The 22,629-nt window shown below is 33.3% G+C and overlaps 3 protein-coding genes across 3 annotated transcripts; 2 read left to right on the top strand and 1 right to left on the bottom strand.

Moving 5' to 3' along the window:
* The first annotated feature begins 2,372 nt into the window (after window positions 1-2,372).
* Window positions 2,373-2,825, top strand: LOC142635635 (protein DOWN-REGULATED IN DIF1 11-like). Its single transcript, XM_075809771.1, has one exon. It carries the CDS (start codon window positions 2,373-2,375, stop codon window positions 2,823-2,825), a length of 453 nt encoding a protein of 150 aa, XP_075665886.1.
* A 3,794-nt stretch (window positions 2,826-6,619) lies between these two features.
* LOC142622553 (uncharacterized) lies at window positions 6,620-14,231 on the top strand. The gene is made up of 8 exons (XM_075796042.1): window positions 6,620-6,958; window positions 7,090-7,214; window positions 7,312-7,349; window positions 8,913-9,023; window positions 9,150-9,229; window positions 10,028-10,064; window positions 13,078-13,119; window positions 13,887-14,231. The coding sequence occupies exons 1-8, from the start codon at window positions 6,665-6,667 to the stop codon at window positions 13,955-13,957; spliced, it is 798 nt and encodes a 265-aa protein (XP_075652157.1). The 5' UTR covers window positions 6,620-6,664; the 3' UTR covers window positions 13,958-14,231.
* Window positions 14,232-16,515: 2,284 nt separating this feature from the next.
* On the bottom strand, window positions 16,516-21,163 carry LOC142621373 (cinnamoyl-CoA reductase-like SNL6). The gene is made up of 6 exons (XM_075794693.1): window positions 20,480-21,163; window positions 20,220-20,386; window positions 19,863-20,051; window positions 17,126-17,279; window positions 16,846-17,038; window positions 16,516-16,754 (listed from the first exon to the last, which is right to left on the bottom strand). Exons 1-6 carry the CDS (start codon window positions 20,625-20,627, stop codon window positions 16,670-16,672), a joined length of 936 nt encoding a protein of 311 aa, XP_075650808.1. The 5' UTR covers window positions 20,628-21,163; the 3' UTR covers window positions 16,516-16,669.
* Between the last annotated feature and the right edge of the window lie 1,466 nt (window positions 21,164-22,629).

Here is a 22,629-nt window from a genome sequence, read left to right as displayed (position 1 = left end):
TTCCATAATGGAATCTATAGTAAATTACCAGATTCCATTAAATTCATTCTAGACAATCTTCAAGCTACCCATTCTTCAAACCACCACAAACTATTCAACAAAACCATGAGAGCACTTGAAATTCACCTTGTTAACCTTGCTACCCAAATTGTTGACCCTACTATTGAAAATGCAGCCTTTGCCGACCAGCTTTTTAATTGCCTTGTTTACGCTCAAAACCATCATGATGAATCAAACCTGATTAGTCAACTCTTTGGCAAAGAGGAAATCCATTCAATGGATAGAAAGACTATAATGGGTACTAATTTTGCTAGATTGAGTCTAAAAAACCAATCTTTGCTTAAAAGTGCTGTTGCCAACTTGCCTCCAGAAGTACAAACTTGTATTTTTGAAAGCAAGGCTATGACTAAAGATCTTGATCTTTGGTTAAAACATTTCAAAACCCTTGTCTCAATTGCCCCTACCATTGTTGAACCTGATGGCCCTAACAGAGGCTACCTGAAAAAGAAATGGGGAAAATACTTTGGGAGCAGTCTTAGAGTACATGAAAAAACCCATCATTTCCCTGGCCTTTTGATTAATTATGAAGATGGTTCTGATGATGATCCTTTTTGACTTTCTCAAATGTTTGAATTTGGTTTTGTCAGACTCATCAAGTTAACGAGTCATGATCAAATTAACCAGTTCCCTGATATTATCCAAAAGGCTGTTGCAGCAACCCCTTATGTTTCAATCTGATGTTGGAGTACTCTGCCCAAATAGGAAAAGAAAAATTGGATGAATGTTCAACCTTCCAAGCATCTTGTTCTTATTAATGGATATACTCACCAAGGCCAATGGTATGAAGGAAATGCTTATGTTTCCCATAAACATCCCTATGCTCTTGCTGAATGTTGGAGAAGTTACTTTAATAATCGAATTCTTGATGTCTCTGAAGAATTATGGAAAGGCTACCATTTCTTTGGTTGTACACATAGAATTTCTGTTTTTGTTAACAAACCTTATGCTTTTGCGGTCCGGCATTTACAATGGGAAGAACATGATGACCCAAGAATATATCTCACAAGAGATCCTGTTAACGAACCATTAATGTATTGTGGTTTCTGTAACCAATATTCAACTAATCATGAACATGAATGCAATGATGATCCCCCATGGGATCCCTCTCTAGAAGATCCATATGCTGGTTACCCGCCTGATGCAGCTTCTACCTAGAAGCATAGTGATCCCAATACAAGATTTCCTTATTGGATAGTTACTATTGGAAATGCTTTCCCAACAATAATGATCCCTTGTTGACTATATTGGCACCATCACTCCTCCATTATTGACTATTCCAAGATACAGGCTTTTCGAAAAGATAAAGCTATTTTGCTGATATTTTCGGCACAACATGCCAAACTACTTTCAGTCTCAAAAGCTTATCCAATTCCTTCCGGATATTGCGCTACTATTGCCCCTCACGGGTCCTGATGTGAATAGTAAAATATCACTATTTACTTTGTACTGTTGACTGCTTTATTCACTTATATAAGGGGGATTGTCCCTTATTGTTAAACTCAGAATCTTTTCTAGGATTTCCCTTAGAACTCTCTCTAGGACTTCCTTAGATCAAGATATCTCACTAATTACACAAAGCTTGTAACGTAACTAGGAACCAGGACTAGCTTTCAAGCCTTGTGCTGTTTACCCAACCTGTTGATCACTGTAATCTTGTTGCTACTACTACTATAAGTATTTTGATGTATATTCAATAAACAACTGCTGTTTTCAATACTTTGAATTATTTTGATATACAACTGCTTGGCTGGTTCTACCACCTTACTTTCAATTATTATTTACTTTGAATTATTCCATATATCTACTATATATATAAAAGATAAGTTCAAGTTACACTTAGTGTAACTCCATAAGAATTACACATTTTTTAAACTATTGATTTTCATTAGATCTAATAGTTAAAGAAAGACCAGCATTATGTCATCAAGACATTAATTTTTCTTCTAAAAATTACAATATTAAATTCTTTCACCTAGTTACAACTTGAGATCGTTAACAAAAATAAATATATAATTGAGCTACGATCTAAAGGCTAATAAATTGGTGAAAAAGGGATTTGTAGAAATTAAGCAATCTACATCTAGTAATATTCTTCAATCATGTACAAAACTGAACAATTAAGACAAATTTGTAGAAACTCACATCATTAATTCCAATAAAATGGGATTTTTAAAAAAACTCTCGAAACATTAATTAAACCTTCTCAACTCCTCTTTGTCCCTTTAATAAACCTATATTCTCACTCTAACAGCATCAAGCAATTTCTCTCCCACCACACAAGGGAGATCGTTAATTAATTAGCCTTAATCACCATGGCCAGATTTACAAGCTTCCCAGCCGTGGTGGTGGTGGTGTTGTTGGCTAGTGCAATTGGTGTCCTCTTGCCCAAGGTGGCTTCAGACATCTTTGAAGAATCCGTTGCCCTGCCACCCGAATATGATGGTTCATATGTTGAGGAAAGACCCGGATTCATAGAAGACGGTGAGTATGAAGCCAACTTCTTGGACAATTGCAAAAAGAAACTGACATATAATTGTGGGACATCTATCTTTACCACTATATTTCTAAAAGACGAAGTAATTACCCAAGATTGTTGTCACCAGCTTGTGAAAATTGGACTAGCCTGCCATAATGGATTGGTGAAGCATGTTATTTCAATACCCGAGTTCAAGGCAAATCAATCTATAACTTTGCGTAGAGGTGTGAAAATCTGGAACAAATGTAAACTAGTAACGGGATCCTTCTCAACCAGCCATTCTCCTTAATTCCTTTTGATCTGAGATTACCTTGTATTGTATTTGTCTACCATGCATATAGATCATGTAGACAACACAAAGATATAATAAAATCTACATGACTTGCCTTCTTTCTTCCTTTTATATTATGGTGCTGAAGTGAATGGATTTTTGGACAAAACAGGTGAAACCATTGGAGACCATATTTTAGGCATTCAAGGCCATCCCAAGTTACACCAATGACATTCTTCTTAGTCTCATTCAAGACCATATTTTGTACTATGCATGTAATGGTTTTTAAGTTTTGAATAAAGCTTAGGTAAATCTATTATACTAATTAGGTAAAGACTAAACTACCCTTCTAACAAATGTAAAACAATAGACTGAATTTCATCAAAATCAAAATCAAAATCAGAATCATCCCGTTTATAGAACTAAAACCAAAATATCTCATCAAAATCAAAATCAGAGACATCTTGTTTATAGAACTAAAACCAAAATATCTCCAAACATGAGTGTAGACTACACTCCTAAAAGTGACAATAACACTAACGATAAGAACTGCATCCCCTGCACAACCTCCACGTGCACTCCCTCCTCTTACCGGGGTTGTAGCACCAGCATCTCATCTGGAACTATGTCAAACTCTGTGGTGGCCTGACCATCAGACTGAGATAAATTCAAAAACAAGGTGGTCAATGCATATAGTCAGTGCAAAATTAAAAGGGTGGTCAGATTTACACATTTTTTGTTATCAAAAATTACTCACATCAGTCAACTACAACACTGTTCATATAATACATTATTACTACATTAATAGTATAAGTTTTCTATTTGATTATTTTTAATCTTTTCTCTCCCTCTCTCTCCCCTTGACTCGCTTCAATGTCATAAGAGAAAAGGAAGAAGAAGAAAAAGAAGGAAGACCACCTAAAATTAATCAGCATCCACCTACCACTACCCAATATAGCGTCATCATAATCCAAATACAATCTTACCCAAAATCAATGGAAATCAAACCAATATCAACTCAAACTCATTCCAAACCAAACTCAAAATTAACCCAAAACAAAATCAATTCAAAACAAAACCCAATAGAAAACCCATTCAAAAAAACTTGAATCAATCCAAAACTCAAACGTAACAATTCATTCAGAAAAACAAGTGGTTATGCTAACATGGACCAAAAATTTATATAAACTAATGCGAATGAACTTTGAAGACATACCTCAAATATAGTAGTCCATTTGACACATCATGACTTTGTTAAACTTATTTAGAAATAAAAGCAATCACTTTTAAGTTTTTATGAATTAAAAACAATGACTTTTTTTAAGAAATAAAACTGTAATAATATTCAAAGGAGATAGCTGGTTCAGCCAAAGATACAGTTGAAAGGTGTGGAGAACATCCTCTATCCACACCGAAAACTCTCTAACACGTTTAGCATGTCTAGCAATGTTATGAAAAGCACAATTACCTTGTCTACTAATAAGATAAAACTCAACAGTAGTGAAACGACTAGCCAGGATCTTTGCCTCTTCTACCAGATTTCCAAAAGCGGCAAGAGAAGCATCAGCACACTTCAGAGTTTCAATTGTGATCTTTGAATCTCCCTCTAGGATTATGGAAGTAAGGCCAATATCGAGAGCAAACCAAAGCGCCCTGCATGCTGCTATGACTTCTATTGCAGTAACCAAGTATGGCAGCAGATACTTCTCGAACATGGAGGCTAAAACCAAGCCTTTATCATCCCGAATCATGACCCCAACACCTGCAAAATTATTCTCCCTAAACACAGCACCGTTGAAGTTCACCTTGAAAGTAGACCGACCGCCAGGGGGGGGGGGGGGGGGGGTTGTTTCCATATAACCCTTTGAGGAACGCGAGTAGTTAAGTCTAGAGGTTTTGGAGGAATTGCACGAACATAGACAGCTTGGGCAGTCCAAACATCTAGGATTACTTGCTGAATCGGAAAAGTTTTGGAATTGGCTTGCAAAGAGTTTCTAGGAAACCACACCATCCAAACAATTGTAGGAAAATACTCCAAATCCTTACCTTCTTTTATAATGTATTCTACCAACTCCTTGAAGTTATGAAATACCATACAAGAGCAGAAGCTCCAGCTTGAGTCAGAGTTCCATACTAGGGATAGGTAGGGACAAGAGTTCCATACTTTAGTGTGCATTTTGGTGTTCCATAAATTTTCAGTAAATTATTTGCAAGATAATAATTAAAATATATAGTTTTTGGTAACTTTAATGCAAAACTAAAGGCATGGTTTTAAAAACCAGACCAAACGGACTGGTTCGATCGGTTGAACCAAGAACTAATTACCGGTCATGTTCAAAAAAACCCCCCAAAATTAGGCAAAATTGATCAAAAACCGGGTTAAACTAGGAACTAGAGTCTAATTTGGTTTTGCCCTGATCCAGTTTTTAAAACCATGACTAAAGATGAAAAAAAAAAAAAAAAGGAAAAATGCCCACACACCCCCTAAACTTTAGAGTGGTGGTCATTGCATCCCTTGAACTTTTATTTTTGCCAATTTACTCCTTCAACTTTATACATATGCCAAATCATTACCTCTGTTAGTTTGCTGTCAAAATTTTAACAGAAAATACACGTGAGACACACGTGATGCTTAAAATACCATAATCAAAAAGATGAGAAGAAGAGAGAGATCAATAGTTAGAACACCACTATGGCATCCCTATCTCCGAGGCTGGAAGTCTTTGTCCTACCGTTTATGGTCCCACTGCACCGTTCAGCTGCCAATATGGATCTCCTGTTCAATAGCCATCATTTTACTGATATTTTCATTCTAAATATTTCCCATGATGCCTTAGTTTCGGGACCCTGTTTTCCTACAATGAAGTGTGGTTTACAAGGATGGAATGTTGGACTTTCAATTTTTTTACCCTTCAAGCATTCTTTGGACGAATTCTTTGGGAGCAGTAATCAACAACCCCAATAGCCAAGTCCACCATTTATATTAACAATCTTTACCAACCCAATAAAGAAAACTAGCCAAAACGGTAAGACCCACATCCAATTCTAAATCCCAACAACACCGATTTCTTCAAAACCTAGAATTTTTGTTTTCAATTAAAAAGTTAAAAACAAAAAACCTCCGGTTGTTTGGGTTTCTAGGAAATCCCTAAGGAGCTTTAGCGGCGCAATCCCTCATATCTAGATCCATTAGAACCTTCTTAAAATTGAAACAAACTTGTTTTAGAGATTTGAGACTTTTTTTTGGGTGTGTTTGGTGTGGATCCATATTGTGGTTGAACAACGAGATGGTTATTTTGATCGACTTTGTCTACCTCACTCAAAAAACAGTTCCATCCTTTGTTTCATGTGTCTCATGTGCATTTTCTGTTAGAATTTTGACAACAAATTAATAGAGATAGTGATTTGGCAGTTGTGTAAATTTGAAGAAGTAAATTGGCTAAAATAAAAGTTTAGGGGGGGTAATGACCACTCCTCTAAAGTTCAGGTAGTGTATAAGTATTTTTCCACAAAAAAAGAGCTAAAAACTACTTTATTTTTATTTATATGTTAATGTTAGTTTAAGAACTAACATTAACGGCTTCAAAAAAAAAAAAAAAGAACTAACATTAACATATAAATATTTTGACATGTAAATTCTTGATGGGATACAATAAATGTTCATTTATTTTTGGGTAAGCATTTTCATTCTTTTCTTTTTTTGAGAAAGTCATTCAAAGTTTTTAAGCTACATATTATACACATTGTTGACGTGTAGGAACCACACAAATTGTAGCATATACCGAATCTTTGACTGTTAATCAATCTGCCAACAAAATATAGCAAAGAATTCGGAATTAAACTCAAAAAAAAAAAAAATGAGTAGCGGAAGCAGAGCGTGGGTGTGTAAATCGGCCTCGCTTGTTTCACTCATAGTTGCACCCTCTCTCTCTACAACTTCAACTACACCTCAGCTCAGATTCAAATCCTCTACTTCTAGACTATATCGTATGGCCGCCACGGAGGCATCGTCTTCGTCCTCTTCCGTCACAGCCGGTGACGGTATCACTCTCAACCCTCCCTCTTCCTCCGCCGCCAATGCAGACGAGAGACCTCCTCCTTCTTCCGCTTCCTCCGCCATCGATTTTCTCTCTCTCTGCCACCGCCTCAAGGTCTGATGCGTTTTCTTGGCGGCCAAACAGGGGATAGGGTTATAGGTGTCATACGCATTTTGAATTCGGTGAATTTCTTCTTTTGGTTTTGATATTAATTTTGAAGTGTGTTTTGAATATGGATGAAATAGACAACGAAGAGAGCTGGATGGGTGAAGAGGGATGTGAAGGATCCAGAATCTATAGCGGATCACATGTATAGAATGGGATTGATGGCTCTCATTGCTTCGGATATTCCTGGTCTTGATCGAGACAAGTTTGGCTTTCTCTTTCATTTTTTTTTAACTTCTCTTTTTCTCTTTTTCAATCTTTTGTTGTTGAAATGCGTGTGTGCTTTTTGTCTTAATTTTCAGGTGTATAAAAATAGCGATTGTTCATGATATTGCTGAAGGTGAGCTGTTAATTGTGTGTTTAGTCGGAAAAAATTATTGCTTTTTACACAAGAAATGATTGTGTCAATCTTCCAAATCTATTAAACTGTAAACGTTTTAGTGTTCTTTAGTTCTGTTAGAGAAGATTAAACTTAGTTTTGATACCATGTGAAAATAGAAAGAAGAAAGAAATAAAGTGATGTAGTGGCAATGTGATGGGTTTTACGTGGTTCGTTTTCACGGCCTACTTCCACAGAGGAAAGCTGTTGATGACTGCATCTTTACTATTTAAGTACTGTGTATTACAGTGAGTGAGTACATAGCGTGGTATTTTATAAGTCGTTAAATTCTAGACTAATAGGACTACAAGAATTGTAATACCAATTTCTTTTCTTGCACACCAAGTATGATTGGACTAGGATTTCTATTCTAATAAATTCGTTTGTTGTTAGGGGAAAACTTCTCTCTCTTTTTTTCCTTTTCCCACTAAACCCTTTACTGTAGTAATGTTGTCAATTACTGTAGTAACATAAAGTATGAGTTCAAATAGAATATAATGGAGGAAAAGAATACACGTGACTAACTCTAACTAATCTATTAAGGATCCATAGTTGACCCCTAGTTGACCCTAAAAATTTGGGACTGAGGCTTTGTTTGTTGTTGTTTATAGCAATGGCATTAATATAATAGAGGGTGATGATCGTTTAAAATTGGAATGAATTAGAAAAAATTATAGTGATGACAAACACTAGTCAAGGTCCTTTTTTGGTTGGGGGGGTGGGCTGGGCGAGAAATAGAACTTCCTTGTTACACTGACGAAGACTAAGTTGCCCCTCTTAAGCTACATTGAAAAGTCTGTGTATCAATTTTGTGATGTCTTTTGCCTTCTAGATTGCTTTTCTTTTCCCTTTAATTTCTTTTAATCAGTTCCCTTCCAACCAAAGAAAATTATGTTGAGGTTCATATTTCGGTTTGCAAGTAATGTTTTGTAGTGTACCCTATTTTATTCCTTACACAACAAAATTTTACCTTGAGTTATTAAAACATTTGGGAAATTAGCAAAAAGTAGCAAGACTTTTGTTGAAATGAAGTTCATATAACTTTACAATTTGAGAATCCCAGTTGGTTGTTTTTTGGTGTCACGGAATATTGACATTGCAAGCAAACATAGATATGATGGTGAAAAAGTTATTTCTGAGTTATATAAAACAAAAATATTATTATTTAATATTTTACTAGCTATATAAACTTGCCGATTAGAATCCCAATGAGATCACTTAGGTCTAACTAGACTTACTATACTCCAATGAGAACACTTAGGTCTTGATAACCTTCCCATATTTTTCCTATATTGAATAATGGTCCAAAGCCACACATAAGTGGATTGGATCCATATGATATTGCGGCAGATTGAACTAATCCTTTTACAGGTACACTACAATTATGTGACCTTAAAAAAGTTCTATTAGTCATGATTTATGAGGATCATTGTGTAATCTCTACTTATTTGTGTTTTTCTTCAGTAAACTCTCTTGGTGAACGCTTAAAAGTTATTTTTACCTTGTGAAATTTTTTTTGAATAGCCATTGTTGGGGACATTACACCTTCAGATGGGATTTCAAAGGAAGAGAAGAGTCGACGAGAACAAGAAGCATTAGATCACATGTGCAAATTACTTGGTGGAGGGTCAAGAGGTACTTTATTCACTAACTCTGTGTGTGCACGTGTTGTTGTCACTGTTAGGAAAATGAATTTGTTATTCCTCTACCTGAAGTGACTAGTTGTTTGACAAATTTTGACTTCCTATTTATAAATTGCAGCCCAGGAAATAGGTGAGTTGTGGTTGGAATATGAGGAGAATTCTTCACCAGAGGCTAAAATTGTTAAGGACCTTGACAAGGTATATTGCGTCTGTAGTAATGTATTTTATTTAATAATTTAACTTTGATTCACTACTTTTGCCAAGAAGCCTTGTAGCTCAACGGCATTGCTTGGTGTTTCCAACAGAGACATCTAGGGTTTAAATTCCCACTCCCAACTTAAAATGTATCAAAAAAATATTGACACAGTACCTTTGAAGCAAATTTTAGTTTGAAGTTCAATTATTCCTTTTTTATAGATCTTTTGGTTTCAGTAACTGATGTCCTTTATTTAACTGCTTGTTTGAGGAATTGGTTTCATATTTATTACCTGCTCAACAAAGACTAGTTGCTTCCTTAATACAGCATTATGGCATAATGTATTACCTGCTCTTTGTACTTTTTCATAAAAGCTGTTGGAAACCCATCAATTGGGTTACTTTTAATGATAATTTAAGTTTTAATAGTGGCAAGCAGTAAGACATAGTCTTAAATGGAGGATATTTTGACTTTTCTTTATTTTATTTTATCCCTTGGGAGTGAGAAATCTTATGCAAAAGTTTGGTAAAAGAGGAATGCTGATGTAGACAAACTGTAAAGTAGCTAACGACTGATCAAAAACAAAAAAATAAGAATGGGAAAAAAAAGAAACAAAAAAGAAGTGGCTAATAAGCCAGATTCTAATGACAAGTTGACAACAACAGTAAAGATAGCATTTAAAGTGATGTTGATACAACTTTGGTGATAATTGACAAATCGTGCTTATACTTGAAAAAGAAGTTTCTGATTGTTTAATACATACACTGGATAATCTGATTTAAATACATTTTTCTATCCAGGTGGAGATGATACTTCAAGCCTTAGAATATGAAAATGGTAAGGCTTTCTTATGTTTATATTTTCTTCTCAATTTTGTATATTTGCATGCTCTATTTTTCTCTGCAAATTGTCTTAATGCCCATGAATCTCAATGACCAAGAATTGGAAATTGACATGGTAAGAAACTATAGAATTTATGGAATAATGCTGAAAGATTTCGTTTGTTTGTAGGAAACCCCAAACCTTTTGGGGGAAAAAAAATTTAGAAATAGGGGGACATAAGATAGACAGAGAGTTCATGGACATAGAGAAGAAAAAAAAATGTTGCAACTCTGTTTGGACCATCATGTCAGTAGGTTGGAACTTGGCTATGATGTACTAATAAGTTATTAGCTACTTACCATGAGCACTTTTATTTTTTAATTGGTAAGTTATGCTTATGCATGCACCCAATGGGTCCTAAACCCAAGACCTCACTTTCCAACAAATTTATACGAGAAGGAAGTGTCAATTGAGCTATAGCTCATTGGTAGCTAGCACAAATGAACTCATCCCCAATGTTATTAATTTTGAATCTATGAGCAACCCCCCCCCCCCCCCCCCCAATATGAAGGGGGAAGGGATTCCACATGCCTTGTCTACAAAGGCCGTAGTAGGAATCAGACGTACTCACTATTACTAGCAACCATCAGCATAAAGCACAGAACATGAATATGTAAAAAGGAATTAGAGGGATATTAATTAATGTTACTCTTTCTCCTGTTGATATGCACAAAATCTATGAAGTCCTAAGTTCCTAACAGAAGTTCCCAGCATTTCTATCTTGGTTCTATAACTAGCAGGTGATGAATAATAATAAGTTAAAGCATCTTTAGAATAGAAGATTAAAATTTTTAAATAATAGTTAGGGAGTATTGCTCCTAAGTGTGCCTTTATGAAATTGAGAGTAATCAAGTAAGATGATGATCAAATTATAACATGCTTTCTATGCCCAGATACTGTGAAAGGAAAGAAATTTTTATAATTCACATATTAAAATATGTACGAATATCAGTTTTAAAGTCAATCACGGATCACCCAGGAACCACAAGTTTGCCATAATATCAATTTTAAGGCTGTACGTATTGCAATATGATGTGACACAATATTTGTGTTTTATACTAATACTAATGACCAAGAAAAAAATTTGTTGACTTTTCCATACTCCATAGCCAACTTAGAACCCAGTTCTAAATCGGACTAAATTGGATGAGATATGCTTGTTTGAACATCTATATTTTTTAGAGATATTGTTGTCCAATTCTGCTTTGGAATTAGTTTAAATGGGCCAAGAACCTTGTAATCTAGTGACATTGCCTGATCTCTTTTGTAAGGGAAACCAGCGTTTAAATCCCCCTCCTCAATAATTGAATGGGGTTTAGGTTTTGTTTTCAAAGAGGCATTTGGTTCCTAGAGTTAAAAAGCACCCCTAGCTTAAAGCCCCAAGGTCTATGTGCTTTGTTGGCCGAATCATAACTCATTTAGTGACACACTCTTCTTTTGCTTTTTGAAAAAGCAAAAAGCAACCCTAGGTGCACTCTCTTTTTTTCCATAATATACATATATACATATAATCATTAAAACTAATCACCCAGATTATGAAGAAAATGGCATAGACCATTTATTATATAAACACTATTCTTGAGGTTCTTTTTGAAACTTTAGTTTATAGATCATTGTAATATTTGAGCTTAGTTGTGATGTACATCTAGTACACATTATGTGTACTGATGTGTACTTGGTGCATTTGATTATCTTAATAGAACTTATTATTTATCTGAAAATACTATTCTTAAGGTTATGTACTTCACAAATAATTTTTTTGTATACGTATCAGAAGCTGCAAACAAGGATAATTTACCATTATTGTAGTTCTTATCATAGTTATCAAAATTATGTATTTTTATAAAGCACAAAAGAATTATATAAAAATGTTATGTTTAAACTTTATATGACTAGATTCTTATCGGGTTGTCCATTGATGATTGTTTTCAAATTTACTATATAAAAATTTAAAGGAAATGAAGTAACTCATGTAAAATTTGAACTTAAAACTTTGTAATTGCACCATCCATTTTAGCACTTTACTTCAATCAGTCTTTGCACGTTGTGCCTGGTCTTTAGGGGCCCTATACACTTAATTGCACTAGACGCCTTTACCTACACTGCTGGATCCTATTTGTAATACGACCAATCATGGGAGGTGGAGAAAATTTTTTTCTCCACACGTTTTTTCTTTTCTCCTTGTTGGTAATGGAATGTTCCCCACATATTATGCAAATAAGAGTTGGAAAGTTCAAAAGTATCTCCTGTGGGTTCCATTTCTTTTCAATCTATCTTGGTTGATTCTCTTGGTGTTTAGACAGTTGAAAGTAGTGAATAATGATTACGTTTCTATGGATGCTTATTTGGATGAGCCACAACTGCATAAGTAGATAGTTAACTATACTGAGTTTGAGTAATTCTTTGAATGTGGGGCAAGTTGTATCAGGTTCTTTGTTCCCTATTTCTATTGCACTCAAGCTTATATTTAAACTAAAGCCTCTCTTTATGGAATACAGTTATCATGTTAGTGTATTTAGAATAGTACTTTAAATTTTGCTAAATTATCAATTGTTCCAAAAGCTTAAGCTGTTAGAAAATAATTAATTTAATCATTAACCATAATTCTAACACTTCCTCTCATGTGCGGGCCCAAACTCCCCCATAGCCTTAATAAGTGAAGCTTAACATGTGGGAGTTTTAACATTTTAAATGAGAGATAGAGTAAAACCACGGATCAAACTTAAGATCTTTTGCTTTGATGCTATGTTAAAATACCAATTGTCTCAAAAACTTAAGCAGTTAGAAAGTAGTGAATTTAATCAACCATAATTTTAACCACTTTAATTTAATTAGACTACAAACTACAGATGTGGAGGCTGGCTAAGATTATTGTGGTTTTCTTTTGAACATGATAGTTCATCTCATTTATAATCTACCATTTCTAGAATTTATCATGAGAACTGAAGTTACTTCTGTCTTTATGCAGAGCAAGGGAAGGATTTGGATGAGTTTTTCGAGTCAACAGCTGGTACATATATCTGACTTATCTGAGCTTTTTAAAGAGCTGGAACTATCTAAAAAGGCATAACTTGATTTCCAATTAATGTGTAGATTTTAAATTAATCAGTATTTGAATCCACTGAAATCATCATGTTATGTGAAGCAGCATTGCATTTTACTGTAGAATTTGATATGGGCAGAAAACTTCAATTTGGTAGAGAGCCATATGCAGTTGTGTGTTTCCTTGTCATTCAGCCCATCCTTAATCAACCCTTTGCAACTGAAATAAATTTTTAATGGGCTGGATGCTATAGAATGAGTATTTCTTGCTATATTGCTGCATTTATATTCATCATAAAATACTAAAGAAGATAATTACAATACTAATTGCGTAGTCATTCTATCCATGCAAACTTTCTGATATATATCGATTCCAATTAGCACTTCTTAAAAAAGATGCTAATTAGCTTCCTTTTGGCTCTACGGAAGAGTAAAAATATATATTTTTTAAAATGGAGAAGGTTTAAGAAATCAAGAAAGTCATACTAACTGGTTTCATTTGAATTTTCTTGGATGATCGTCTCTCTTCACTAGAAAATAATGAAGCATGCATATTTGCTTACTCTGTAGAAAGTGATGCCACAACTAAAAAGGAGAATGAATCTGTTCATCGTTTATCGTGGAAGTATATATATTTTCCAATGATGTCATTGGCAGTGGAAGCTATTTTAGTAGCATTTTTTTATCTGTCTGTATTACCAACCATATCTAACCAGGGTTCCCTAACCTCTGTAGGAAAGTTTCAGACTGAATTGGGCAAAGCTTGGGCCTTAGAGATAGCATCAAGAAGAAGAAAGGAAGGCTGATTAATGACCTTAAGTTTCCTTTTTGCTGGTGCCGTTGTGCTGGTACTGGCAGTAGTGGTAGAACAGTACAACAATTCTTGACATATGCCTAAGTGGCACATGTTACTTGCTTAAGAAATTAATTTCAAGGTCCTGCTAGAAAATTGGAATGCAATAAAGTATGTGAAGAAACAAAAGAAAGAACGATGCCCTCTTAAGTGAAATGGGTACCACTAATTTGTCATTATTTATGTATAATATTTAAAAGTTGAAACGAAGTTTTATTATTGTTACATTCTTGTCAAGCCACATCAGCCTAGTATTTCCCATTCGCTTCACTTCAATCTATTTTGCAATTCAATCTCTTTCAGTCCAACTAGTGGATATCCCGCGCAATGTGCATATTTATTATCAGTTATTTTATAATACTCATATATGTTATAATGCTTGAAAAATTAATTTCGATTATGTATTATACGTCACTAAAATAATAAATTAAAAAAATTATAATACTATCTATAAGTAACCATAATTAATTAGACTATAAAAATGCCACTATATGCCTTTTTTTTGTATGATCAAGTGTATATGTATATTTAGTTCTTACATTCGATCGTTTCTAATATAAATTTTTATTATTTCCTTTTCTTTTTTGTTAGAAGTTTTTTTTTTTTTTTTTAAAGAAAACATGTAAACTTTTGAAGGCTAAACATCTAAAATTTAAGGTATATAACTTCTAATTCGCAAAACTAAATATACATGCCAAGAGATTAAAAATAAAACAATAATTGAACAAACAAATATAAAGTTATACTATTTCACATTTTATGTTTAATTTTACTTACATCTAAGTACCTTAATCACTTACAAAGATTAAACATTTTCTAAACATATAAATAAAGACAAAAAAACCATACCTTAATTTTAGAAACCCCATATGTTGTTAAAGTATTGTATCAAGTTTTGATAGTGTTGTTAAGAAGTTTAGATCATATGCACTTGAACCAAAAGCCAATTTCATACTCTTTTTGACACTGATTTCTCACTCTGTCTTTCTATAGCTCCAGTCCTATGTTTCTTTTGGCCTTTTGATATTTTGTGAAACTGGAATATATAACAGAACATGAAAACTATCATTGAATGGAGAAAATCTTTCATTTTTTAAATTAATGAAATTAAAAGTGGAAGAGTTCAAGAAGTTGGAAAAGAGAGTAGAACCAAATTTTTTAATTTTCTGCATTTGTGGCTTAAACTAATTATTGATAAGAAGATGGGAGGTAAAAAATTAAACGTAAAAGTACTCATACAAAGCGCCATATGACAAAACCCCATGCACTTCTGCATAAGGTCGCTGCTTTTTTATATATATTGATTAATTATGTGATCTTGTTTGGTCCATTCCCTCCAGTTCGATTTATTGTGGTACACTTCAATCCATTCCCTTTGGTCCACTTCGGTCCTTTCGTTAAGTTTGGTCCAACGCAATCCAATATGGTTTATTTCAATTTATTCCGTCTAGTTTGGTAAAATTTAGGGAGGAGAGGTTTGTATAGAAAAAAGAGCAGCTTCATTGACAATTATGTCATATTTTCAATCTAATGTTAGTAGGTCCTTGATAGAATAACATTTGTCTAAGTAAAATCTTTTTTTTTTTTTTTTCTAATATTAGTGATGGATTTACTTATATATGCTTTATCTTAAAATCATTTAATACATATAGAAGATGAATGTTTGTAAGAAGCACTAAAAACAAATTTCAATTGCACATTACATTATTTACAAGATATCTTGCAATTTTTTGGGCGCATAGTGTGGATTTGCAACTAGTTATCCTATAATAGTTGAAATTAGTCAAATTACTCATAAATAGCATGGGTTTGTAACTAGTTATCCTATAATAGTTGAAATTAGTCAAACTACCCATCAAAAGCTGAAAACTTGCTTGAGAAATGTCCAAAATACTGTCGGGTGTGAAAACTCGGGGATGCATGCGTAGCTGAAACTAGACAAGGAGAAGAATTTACATGTACCTTGCCCTTCAGCCCTGATCATTTTCTTGTTATTGTGTGCGAGGGTGGCAAAGTACCCCATGTGCCACTAAAAGAAAACCATGAGGATCAACCGTACGGGATTAATATATATATATATATATATATATATATATATATATATATATATATTTTTTTTTTTTTTTTTTTTTTTTTTTGGGACGGAATTTTGGGATTAGTATTATGATCTACAGTTCTTAAGCCAATTTTTAAATTCTTATCCATCAATTTTAAAGCAAGTATATCAGATTTTGTTATATCATCAATAATTTAAATATACCAAAATGGTAATAATCAATGCTTGTTTAATTGCTACTGACGTTAACAAAATATAAATATACTCATTACTCATTAGATAGATGAAATTATAAGAACTCTATGGTGGAGTTAGTAACCTAATCCGACCTTATGGAACCGATAAAATCCAAGAGATGAAATGATTGGGGCGTTTAAAAGAAAGAAAAAAGATCCTTTTGAGTATGACTATGAGAACGCAGCATTCTCTGACATTTTAAGAGACAAACTTCCATCTACCAAAACTAAAAAGCAGATAAAATTTCATTGACAACTGAAGAACAACAAAAATTATATACATCTACTCATAATAACAAGAAATTAGAAATTTGAAGACCCTGCTTGTTCCATTTACTAATGGAATGGCTACATGTAAGACATCCATCATTCACTAACATGCAGTGCCCTCCACAAGCTTGTTTAACTTCTTGGTCCTCAACCTCTCAGCAAAAACCTCACTTCCTTGGCATTCATACCTGTGCATAACAAAGCATTAAAGTCAGCTCACTTGCATCATTCTTTATCCTTCTTGTACATAAAAACAAACTACTAATTACTAAATCTTACCCAGCTGGTAAGGATATTAAAGGGCTTAAGCTTTGTGCAAGTTTAATAGCTTCTTCCTCAGTACTGACTATCTGATTGAAGCAGAAATACCGCCCACGTGTGGATCGATCCTCAAAGGCTCGAATATGAACATCGACTAGAAAGTTCACATCAACAAATGCCAGTACTCCATTTTCATACATTTGTGCAGCACCTGTTTGAAAATAATCTCAAAGTGAAACTTAGTTTTTGCTCTCATGTAACACAATGAATAATGTTGCAAGATAAAACATCTCTATACCTTGAAGATATGACATTGTTGACCTAGAATTCTGTTGAGTGACACCAGGTCCAAGAACTAGTCCAGCATTTATGGAAACCATGTTGACCATGCGATCCATGGCTAGAGCCCAAGCTGCCTGCTCTGAGAGTGTCTTTGCCAGGGCATACCACAACTGTAATTTAGAGGAGGGAGTGCCAAAAAAGAAAAAGAAAATTAGTAAAGGTTTTGCAATTATGGATGCTAAAGTGAATTTTTAAACTTTCTTCCAAAATTATTTTTTAAACACTCGATTGAAATGCTAAATGTATAATATATGTGATTAAATTCATTGCTTTTTTCTTTTTTTTTATCAGTTCAAACTTTTAGAATACTTGATAATTTATCAAAGAATCACCAGTAACTTATTAATATAAACTTAGTCCATAATAGTAAGTTTTTCATTGCTTCTCAATTAAAACATAAATATATTAATAATTTAGAAAAATGAAAAACAAATATTTGCCAATGCTGTAATGCATCAATAAATTACAAGATTATTTAATACATGTGTTTAAACATATATTTTTAACTTTTAAATAACATTACATTCATTTTTATATCCTTATATATTTTTAAAAGAATTGAAAACTAATGTTTAACGGTACCAAAAAGCCTACATCTCTGCAATAAGTCAATAACTTCTGAAGGAAAAGTACTCAGTTTGATTAACCCCTAGCCAAAATTGCCACTACCATTAATTGTCCCATCACATTTGAGCAATAATGGCGTGTGACCAGACTAACACATGACTATGAATAGTGAATAATCATTAAACTCGTACAAAAAAGTCGTACTGTCCACTAATTTTAGAGTAACCCAATTGCCATTAACACTTGCCCCCATCCCCATCGCAGCCCCACTAGCACCAATAAAGCCAACTTTATTTCTCCCCCCCCCCCCCACCCACATTCTCTGATTCTGCATTTGGATAAGTTTGTTTCTATAAGTTTGACTTATTTTATTTTGTTAATTGTGTAAAAATATATTTGTAACTTAAAAAGCGGAATGTTTTTTTGAAAAAATTACATTCTCTTTTGATGTGAAGATAAGCTCAATCAAAACAAAACCTAATATAAATGGTAATTAGCAGTTCATGACAAATTTTTTTATTAAGTATAGACGTGTAAGTGAAATCACATAATAATAATAATAATTTTTTTTTTTTGGTTATTATAAGGTTTTTTTTTTTTATACAGGTATTATAAGTTGTTAATATAACATGAAAGAGGCCAAATTTGTATATTTAAAGTTTTGAGGTAAGTGTTATTCTTATATGTTACATTAATTATTTAAGTGAAATCTCCTAAAGAAAAACCATTTGAATCCAAGACTTTTGGCCATTCTTTTTTTTTTTTTTTTTTTGGTTAAAACGATAGGGAAATTCTAAAAAGTTAATTGTTCTTGAATTTGAGATTCAAAGTTTTGGCTATTGTATTATTATTATTATTATTATTATTATTATTATTATTATTTGTGCTAAGAAATATATAAACTACATATAAGATGATCCCAAAATTATTGACATGGCTAGCTTTGTGCGTATCCCTTTCTCTAAGAAAAAGACACCAGTACATAAAACAAAGCATATGAAATAATTATTCTAGATATCCTATCGGCCCATCCTTTCTACTTTTTTTCCCTTAAAATATAATTGCGGTTAATGTATGGGGACAATGGAGACAATGCATGCACCAACGTCAGGATAAGGATTTCCAGGAAATAGAAATTCTTTTAACACAAAAAAACAGGAAAATAGAACAAAATAATGAATATATATAAGGAGATCAATATTAAGTAAAAAAATTCAGATGTGGGTTTGGTATAATTTATTTTTATTGATTTATTTTATTGAAAAAATAAACTAGACTAAAATATAGTTAGTAAAGTTTACAAATTTGTGTATATATAAAAAATAACTAACTTAAAAGAAGTCGGAATAGAGGGCAAGCCCATAAAATGAAGCTCAAATAAGCTTTACCTACAAGAATGAACTTTTATAACATAAATAAATAAACAAATCTTGATTTGGTGTAGGCATCAAGGTTTCGTTTGGGTAAATTGGCTGTTTAATCAAGGACCTTGCTGAGACATACAGTAACAAACAGTATTTTACCCTGTGTCTCACCAAGGTCCTGTTGTTGTTGTTGACACAGTTTTTTTTTTTTTTTTTTGAAACTATGTATTTTGGACCAAATGCACTTCATTTTTCCTTTTTCATGTCTCTTCTCCTGTGCAGAAAACATATTGGGACCACTTACAGAAGATACGGAACTACTTTTCAGGGAAAATGCTTTTTTTGAGGTTTGACAAATTCAAGGTCATTTGGAAAAACTCAAAGTGCATTTGGTAATGTTTATTCTAGAATCTGCCTTGGCAACAAAACAAAAGGGACCCAGTTCGACACTGCCACTCAGAATTACTACCCAAAAAAAAAAAATCAATATTTGAAAAAATTAATGACTTGGTACCAAATATCTATTATCCACCTTAACAATTTCACTTTAAATAATTGAAAATCATTTTATGGGAAAAAATTTGTAGCACAAGCCTTTACGCATATGAAAGAAAAACAATTGAAATATAGATTTTAATTGCTTTTTCGCATGAAAGAATTACTTTGTGATTCTAAAATTATTGAAAACATATAATCTTGCCCTTGTTTTGGTAATTAAATATATATATATATAGATATATTATATATATTCAGGTCTCAAACCTTCAATTTTCTGCAAAATTCTTGATTACTCCATGACCTCTCATCAACATCCTTCTCTGCACAAATGTTCTCTCTCCAAATTGCTGCAGTTAAACAAGAAGTGAACACAATCTTCTCAATATTCTCTGTTTGTGCACATGCTTCCACTACATTAATTGCTCCTCTCACCTCCAAATCCACAATTTTATCCTGCCCAAACCATAAATAAAACTTTTATTTACTACAACTACTAATATAAAAGCTAAGAGCATAATAATTGACAGAAACAGAGGAATTAATTTTGCTTTCTTCTCTTTACAATTTAGGCACATCATATCATCATACTATCTGAAAAGGAACAATAATAAATACACTTACATCATATCCATCTGAACTGTCTAAACAGCAGAACAAAGCAGAGCAGCCCTTCAAAGCTACAAGAATGCTATGGTAATCCAAAACATCTACAGAAAATACCACCAATCTCTCCTCCATTTTTTCCATCTCCCTAATTTTCTTCTCTATCTCTGTCTGACTCTGATCCCCTGCAACATACCCAAATTCATATATTATGCTCATAATTCATATTATCGAAAACTCTCAAAAAGATACCAAACCAAAAAAAGGGAAGAACTTGCCATGCTTTTGGATAGCTGCGTGAACTTCATACCCTCTACTCAACAATCCTTTGAGAATCCAAAAACCCACATAGTTTGAAGCGTCAAGAACACAAATTCTGGTCTTTTCGTGATCCATTCTTGCTCGTTTTGCTTCTTTTTCTTTCATTCTTCTTCTTTGTTGTTGGAGTTGTAAGAAAAAATATGAAGGGTGAGATGGGTCCTAAATACTAAAAGATGACAGGTTGGTGAACTATTTGAGCCACGTTCTCAGCTACTCACCCTCTTCCCTTGTGTGCTGGACAGACCCTTTTTTGGCTTTTCCATGTGATGATGTAAATAACAGCCTTTTCAATTTAGGATTTCACTATGTAAAATTGTAAATACTAAAATTATATGTTTCCTCAGCCTCTTAAATTCTGCATGCATGTGCCAAGATTGTGTTGTGTCATTTTAATCGTGACAGTTTAGTATAGAAGAAGAAGAGGTCTATAAAAAGCAACACGCAACTTTATGGAGTTTTTTGGTGAAATCGCCAATTTTTAAGTCGGTAAAAAGCATTCGGTTTATACTTTATAGAGGAGAAACAGTTGGGGGTTTGGCAAGTAAACAAATGGTCTTTGATATGGCGTGACAGGCACCCAATTGCTTCATGTATCAAAACTATATAGTTGGACTTTGGCTTATGTTCAATTAATGAACCACAAAAATATATAAATAAATGAACAGCTATTATAATGGCCCATAGGCAATAATGGTTTTTTATTAGTGTCCCAATTTTTTGAAATGCGAAATGTATCAGGTAAGGTCTTTTCCTTATCTTTATTCAAAGACTTAAACAAAAAGGTATCTTGTGCATGATATGTGGGACATACATGTTATAAGAGACTTGATGCTTATGTTGAATGTATGAAATATTTATTACTTAAATAATGTGGGACATGAAGCAAATGGTAAACAGAGAAGAAGAAAGGAAAACTAAAAAAAGAGTTATAGTTTTACTTAATTTGCTTTTTCTATAGATGTGGCACTAGACAGAGTCAAAGGCTAGATTACTCGGTCATAAAAAATAATTGATGACCTTTAGATATCTAAACAGTTACCTCTTCCTCTTGAAATTTTAAGGGTTCGCACTATTTATAACAATGCCAAGAGGATAACCAAGCATATCATCCAAAACTATGGAAAGTAAACTCACAATGCGAAGGCATTCTCTTTGCGCAGCCCACGCTGCCACACATATACCCCCCCCCCCCCCCCCCCCTGGGGCAGGCGATCTCTTTGTCTCGCGCATCTATTTTTTCTAGTGAGTGTGGTCCGTTTGGTTGAAATAGTGTAAAATTAGTAGGATATAAAATAGTAAAGGGATAGAAAAGTGAGAAAATAAAAGAGATTTAATTTTCTCTCATATGTTTATTTGAAGGGATGAAATGATAGAAAACTTTTTTGTTTTGTTGAAGAGAAAAGTGAGAGAATGAAAAATGCAACTTAGAATGCTCAAGCAAAATTACTTCTATTTTCTCTTAAATCTAAAGAGATAGATTTTTGGTAGGCTCTGGGAAAACTCTTGAGCCCTACCAAAAATCTTCCCACTTTTCTCTCATTACTAAAGAACCTCAAAACATATTTTCTCCTTTCTTTTTATCATTCATGTTCCTCTATTTTTATCTATTCCTCTTATTTCTAATATATTTTTCTAAAAAAAAATTCTCATTAAATTCGAGGGCGTTTCATTTGACTCCCACACGTAGAGCCCCACTTTTTTTTTCCGAAAAGAACAACCTTAAGACCACATAAAATTTCAAAATAGGATAAAACAACAATACCAAAATTGGCTTTCCCAAACAATGTGTATTGTGAAATGGTGACGCTATAACAAATTTAGAGTACCTTAACCATCGTTCAAGCACAGACTGACTACTAATTCAATTTTCAGATTAGTTAAGGTGATAAGTTGCTATAACAAATTTAGAGTACCTTAACCATCGTTCAAGCACAGACTGACTACTAATTCAATCTTCAAATTAGTTAAGGTGATAAGTTGTGATTGGTATCACATGAAACTAATCATATCACTTCAACTATTATAATGCATGTGGATTTTCTTATTATTGAAAACCTATTTATAGAAAAAAAAAAATTTTAATTTGTCAAAAATTGACTATTGTAAG

Source organism: Castanea sativa, chromosome 1 (assembly GCF_040712315.1).
Source record: "Castanea sativa cultivar Marrone di Chiusa Pesio chromosome 1, ASM4071231v1".
NCBI lineage: Eukaryota > Viridiplantae > Streptophyta > Magnoliopsida > Fagales > Fagaceae > Castanea > Castanea sativa.
This window is presented reverse-complemented; position numbering and strand designations above follow the sequence as displayed.

What these genes read in the sequence shown, in the direction of transcription:
- LOC142635635 (XM_075809771.1), top strand. Translation starts at nt 2,373, where the DNA reads ATGGCCAGATTTACAAGCTTCCCAGCCGTGGTGGTGGTGGTGTTGTTG.
- LOC142622553 (XM_075796042.1), top strand. Translation starts at nt 6,665, where the DNA reads ATGAGTAGCGGAAGCAGAGCGTGGGTGTGTAAATCGGCCTCGCTTGTT. An exon ending in CCTGGTCTTGATCGAGACAA is followed by an intron (nt 7,215 to 7,311) that starts GTTTGGCTTTCT and finishes CTTAATTTTCAG; the next exon opens with GTGTATAAAAATAGCGATTG. An exon ending in TTGTTAAGGACCTTGACAAG is followed by an intron (nt 9,230 to 10,027) that starts GTATATTGCGTC and finishes TTTTCTATCCAG; the next exon opens with GTGGAGATGATACTTCAAGC.
- LOC142621373 (XM_075794693.1), bottom strand. Translation starts at nt 20,627, where the DNA reads ATGAAAGAAAAAGAAGCAAAACGAGCAAGAATGGATCACGAAAAGACC. An exon ending in CGCAGCTATCCAAAAGCATG is followed by an intron (nt 20,387 to 20,479) that starts GCAAGTTCTTCC and finishes GGTATGTTGCAG; the next exon opens with GGGATCAGAGTCAGACAGAG. An exon ending in AACAATGTCATATCTTCAAG is followed by an intron (nt 17,039 to 17,125) that starts GTATAGAGATGT and finishes ATTTTCAAACAG; the next exon opens with GTGCTGCACAAATGTATGAA.